This window comes from Lipotes vexillifer, unplaced genomic scaffold (genome assembly GCF_000442215.2).
Source record: "Lipotes vexillifer unplaced genomic scaffold, Lipotes_vexillifer_v1.1 scaffold987, whole genome shotgun sequence".
Lineage (NCBI taxonomy): Eukaryota > Metazoa > Chordata > Mammalia > Artiodactyla > Lipotidae > Lipotes > Lipotes vexillifer.
Genome location: NW_006787426.1, coordinates 1253415 through 1258777, shown reverse-complemented (window position 1 = coordinate 1258777; position 5363 = coordinate 1253415). Strand labels below are relative to the sequence as shown.

Genomic DNA, 5363 nt, shown 5'->3' with positions numbered 1-5363 from the left:
TCCCACTGTAGCTCCGAGAGGTGAGGAGGCGGCCTGGAGCCGAAGGGATGCTTTCAGCGGCGGGTAGGGGGCTGCGTCACGGCAGGACCCCCGGCAGAGGACTGATTATGTCCACTGAGGCCCTGGGCAATGGTACCCTGAAGGAAACCCCATTTAAAAACCTGGTCTTGAAAAAAGGTACATTCCAGACCAGCCGGGGAGGCTGCTCTTGGGCTTGCGGTGGTTCTCAGAGTTTGGTCTTTCCCGAGAAGCTGGTGTCTGCCTGGAGGGTCTGTCGCCCTGGGAACCCTGCAGGGCTGGCCCTCCTGAGGAAGGTGTGCTCTAGGCTCTTTGGTTCCTATAGGGGGAGGAGCGCAGTGCACACGGTTGTCAGTTTGGAGTTTTGTTTGTTCAGATGCTCGCTGCCTGAGGCTGAAACCTCCCCTGGAAATTCTGTCACTTGCTACCACACGTGTGGGTACTGTTTTTTCACCCTGACTCTTTGAAAACAGCATTTTAAAGGAAAGATGCATTTCTCAGGATGTGGGGGGTTTATAGGGCAGCTTCTCAGGTCAGCAGTGCAGTAACAGCAGAGGTTAGGAAGGAGAACCGTGACCCTGACAGGGAGAGACGGACAGACAGATGGATGCCAGCTGGGGAGCCCTCAGACGCGACTGCTCTTAACTGTGAACAAGGCGGTGACTTGGGCAGCTGTGTTTCTTCCTGATACACTTTCCTAAATTAATGATGTGGGGGTGGAGGTGAGGGTGGATTTTAAGTGAACGCTGTGGAGGAAATTATGGTTTTATGTATGCATTTTCCCCTATTGATAGCAAAGGGATAGACGTTTAAAAGGTTTGTAATTGCTCTTAGTCCTCTTCTATGTTTTCAGAAAATCCTGTCAATCATCTTTGATGGGAACATATTTAACTAAATTTCTTTCTGAAGAGATCATGAAGCTCTAGATTATAAAATGCATAAAGAGCTGTATTGGGTGCCTGCTTGGACCTCAGTATATTAGAAAGATGCTATTCTAGCTGGATGGACTCGCAGTGTAACTGTCACCGCCTGCCTGCTGGTGCGTCCACATCCCCCAGCCTTGGCCTGGAGTCAGCAGGTGTGGTGCGGGCACACCTGCCCCAGAGGCCCTGTGCCATCCCTGTGCTCGGCTCCCCTCTCTCCTCCCACAGACAGTAGGTGTCACCTCCCACTTCTATTATCAGGCAAGACATTTTAGGTAAACATATGAATAGAAACAGTAACTTTTATTAACCATGGGGCTCCCACGTAGTAGTAACAGCATAGCGGGATGGTGGGATGGTGGTTACAGGTGAGAGCCTTTAGCAGAACCTGAGCAGCACGGAATTTGTCAGCAAGGGTTTGGTGGAGTGCGGTTCTGTGCCAACACTGTCCAGAGCAGGTGGCATTTCTTCCTCGCTTTGTCTGTCACGAGCCCTGAGGTGTGCTGCATGCCGGGGACCCCGCAACAGAGCGCGATGTGTCCCAGGGTCACTCCATGCTGGCGCTGGGCCAGGGCTGCAAGTCCGCTCTTAAGGGGCCGTGAGGGGCGTCTGAAGGAAGCGGAAGCCAGGGTGGCACCATAGCTGGGGTTTATCGGGGTGGCTCTTTGCCCCTTGTGTTGTTCTACTTGTCGTAGGATGGATGAGAATAGCCAGCCCACCCCAAGGAAAAGAAAATTCAAAGTATGGAATATAATCATCCTGATGATGGCTCTTAACTGTTTTGCCTTCTGAACTTCAAACTGTGAAGTTATTCATATAACACAGGCTGAATTTCCCTCCTTGACCACAGTGTTTAATGAGTGTGAATTTTCATTCAGCCGCTAAAGTCTCCAAGAGTATTTTTATACTGAGTTCACAGACTTGAGGCAATTTTAGTCTGTAGACTCCACCCCCTGCTCCCACAGTCTTCCTGCCCCCCACTGCCCCACGTCTATAGGATCTGGGAAGGAATTCACTGGCCTTTGGGAACATCTGGCGCTCTATAAGTGTCACACAGCCGTAAGAGTAAGACACCCCAAGGCTGTCATCACCACACCCATGCCCAGGGGGACAGGGCACAGTTCCTGTGCCCCAGTGGACACGGGGGCCTGGGAGAAGCCACCTGGAGGGCAGCCCTGGGGTCTCCACGTCCCTGTAGGTTCCAGCACTTGGGGGAGCGATGGGGGTGCTGCCATGGGGGGTGGGGACAGCAACCCCAGGTCTTGTGACGTCACCGTGTTTTGTGTGATGCCTCCTCTGAGTGAGGCCAAGGTGTCCGCCTGCCCCCCGCCCCGTTATCAGGGCTGTAAGGGCATAAACTATACATCTGGGGCTTCAGAGTAGTTAAATGTTGAGAAGAGGGTGTGTGTGGAGGATGATGCGTTCATTGGGGGACAGGCCTCGTGGAATGGGGGGTCCACCCTCCCGAAAGCAGAAGCGAGTGTCGTGTTGGGAGCCTCAGGCAGCAGAGCCAGGCCCCGCGTTCTTTAAAAATAGCCCAGACACTCGTGCCTCTGGCAGAGTCAGCCCAGCTCCTCCCTGGACGATGTGCTTCTCTTGCTGCTGGAATTCTCCACGCAGCCTGGAGTTTCTTGGAGACGTCTCCATAAAAATAGGGAGATGCCATCATCACCTTGTCCCTGTCACTGTGAGAGATGAAATCAGGGTCTGAGATGTCTTCCTGTGAACTTGAGACGCGATGCTGTAAAACCCCTGGTTGGGTGGCAGTAACTCATCACTACAGCATCATTAGCCTGCAGCCCCTGGAAAGCAGGGGGCGTGAACATTTGACTTTGGTCTAAAAGTCTTCCCTTCATGGCCTGCTTTTTGGCGTCCTTCTGCTGACGTCGGTATTTGTTGGAATCAAGAACTGCCCAGTGGGCTGTGTTCAGACTCCATTTTGAAAATTTGGAAACCCTGAGGGATCCTATTATTTTCTCAGAATGCTATGGTTCCTGTGTACTTGTTTTAATAGTTCTTCCAGAATTCATTCTCTTCTTTCCCTGGCCTCCCCACCCTTCCTTTCCATGTACCCCCATTGCACATCCCTCCCCCGCCACATCCTGCGGGGCTGGGCGCGGGCCGACAGGGCAGGAGAGGCAGCAGGGCCCCACCTGCCACACTTCTGTGTCGCCCGGGCCCAGGGCTGGGTGCCCCCTCGGTTCTCGGGAAGCCGTGGTGGGCTCGAGTCTGTCTCATGGGTGCAGCTCTTCAGGGCCTGTTGGGAGTTCCCCGGGGGGCAGGTGACAGGCCTCACCGCACCTTCTGCAGTGCTGTGCATAGCCGGCACCCTGGGCCTCCCGGGCTGGGGGGAAATTGGGGAGAAATGAATGTGGTGTGAGGTGGCGGGTGTGTGTGTGCGCCCGCATGGGGAAACTGCTCCTGAGGAGGGCGGTGGTCTCAGAGGACGCGGGGAGCCCTGACTGCAGTCTAGGGAGTGGCTCGGCTTCGGGCCCCAGAAGCCCTGCAACGAACAGGTGTGCTGAATTTCATCTGATTCTTGCATTCAGAAGTGGGGAATGCAGGGCTTTGTTTTTGTTTTTTAATGTAAAGCTTCTTCTACTTGTCCTGTGGAAGTTATTTTCTTGAGAAGGTGTAAAATCAGGCCGTTGGCGACAGAGCCAGATCCGGGGGGCTGGTAAACACTTTGGGGCTGAGTGCCTCTGAGCCATCTCCACAGCGGGGTGGCGGGAGGGGGAGGGGGCTCAGGAATCGTGAAGGAAGAGGGGACAGGAGTCACTCATCTGTCACTGTTACTACAGAATGTATGCGGGGGTAGCAGCTGGCTTTGGGGGTCTCTGAGCCCCTTCCCACCTACCATCCCAGCTTCAGATGTCCTGCCATGTGTGGTCTTTACATAGTTCGCCTTTTATGAGGTGTTTTTAGTAGGATGTTCCTGCTTAAAGTGAAGGAGGCCTTGGAAGGACAGGGGTGCCCACACACCCCCTGCTAAGCTCGGAGGGGCTGTTGGTAGCACAGGACCTGGGTCTGGATGACACCATGCTTCTCCCCAGGAACCATCTCTGTTTCCTCAAGTTTTCACTCTTGGACCACTCTTGCGGGGGAGGGGGGGGAGTATGTGTGGCCCCAAAGAGAGTAAAGCCTCACACTTTCCAGTCGTTAGCGTTTGAAAAAGCAGTCTGTTTTCATGGACTGGTTCACCCAGAGTTCAAAGTGAAGGGCTTCTGTCACCCAGGGCTGCCGGCCTCAGCTAGTGGTGCCCTGGGGGCCGGTTCCTGCCATCCTGTACCCGGGCCCCCAGGAGCTGCTCCGAGCACATCTCGAGTCCCGACGTTAGCATTTGTACTAGAGGGCCTGTCATCAGTCCGTGTGGACCACCTGTCCTCCAGCTGTGGCCACAGGACCCCCAGGGACCCCAAGACCCTCCCAGGGGTCAGTGAGGCAGGACCTCCTCCTTGTACCTCAGCCACATGTCCCGCCGGTGCAGGTGAAGCAGAGGGGAGGCCACTGGGAGTAAAGAGGTGAGCACTGTGTAAAGTGTGGCAACGGGAAGTTATTTTGTTACATGTGTTAACATGTGGTGAGTTTATTTTTTAATGAATAAATAACATCTTCAACTTTTAATTTCAAATATGGTAAATACTGGTAGACGTCATCCACACAGAGCTTTTTGGGGTAATTGCCCATGTTGGGGTACAGAGCAGTCCTGGGACCAAAGCCCTTGAGGGAGGCTGATCTCAGAGCAGGAGGGAGGGTCTGGGGAGGAAGCTCTGCCAGTCTGGACACGTGGCAGTGGGGGACACTTCTGGTGCTGGCGCCTCAGCAGGGACACGGCAGGGCCCAGGGCACAGGGCACGCCGACCACAGCCTGAGAGCAGGTGGTTCCCTTTGAAAGAAAGGTGGGAGCTTCTATACAGTTTCCCACAGCTGAAGTCTGTCTTACCCTTGCTTGTGCTGAACTTTTTAGTTTGATATTAGATCAGAAGATTCATGCCTGTCAGACAACATAAAGGGTTCTACATGCTGTCTCAGACCAGAAGAAATAAAATCCAGAGCAAGTAAAGATCTGAACAGAAAAATCTTAGAAGAAAAATATTTTTAGAATACTGGAGAGAAGACCTTCCTAATCAATGGGAAGCTTAGAAGCCATAAAGGAAAAAGATTGCGACAATATTTGATGACATAAAAATTAAAAAAATTTATATCATCTACAGAGAAACTCACACCAAAGTTTAAAGAAGTGACAGACCAGGAGAAAATATTTGCAACGCATGTAGCAGATAAAGATTTATAGCCATAATATGTAAAGACTGCTTACAAATAAAATAAATGAGAAAACTACAAATAAACTAATATAAACTATGTTTAGGTCTTCTGCCCATTTTTTTGATTGGGTTGTTTGGTTTTTTGTCTTGAGTTGTG

The 5363-nt window shown here is 52.3% G+C and overlaps 1 protein-coding gene across 1 annotated transcript in view; it reads left to right on the top strand.

The window, feature by feature from the left end:
• The first annotated feature begins 107 nt into the window (after positions 1 to 107).
• LOC103085168 (low-density lipoprotein receptor class A domain-containing protein 4-like) overlaps positions 108 to 5363 on the top strand; it is a 23503-nt gene continuing 18247 nt past the window's right edge. The window contains 1 exon segment of the mRNA XM_082931173.1: positions 108 to 177. Coding sequence (XP_082787299.1) covers positions 108 to 177 — 70 coding nt within the window.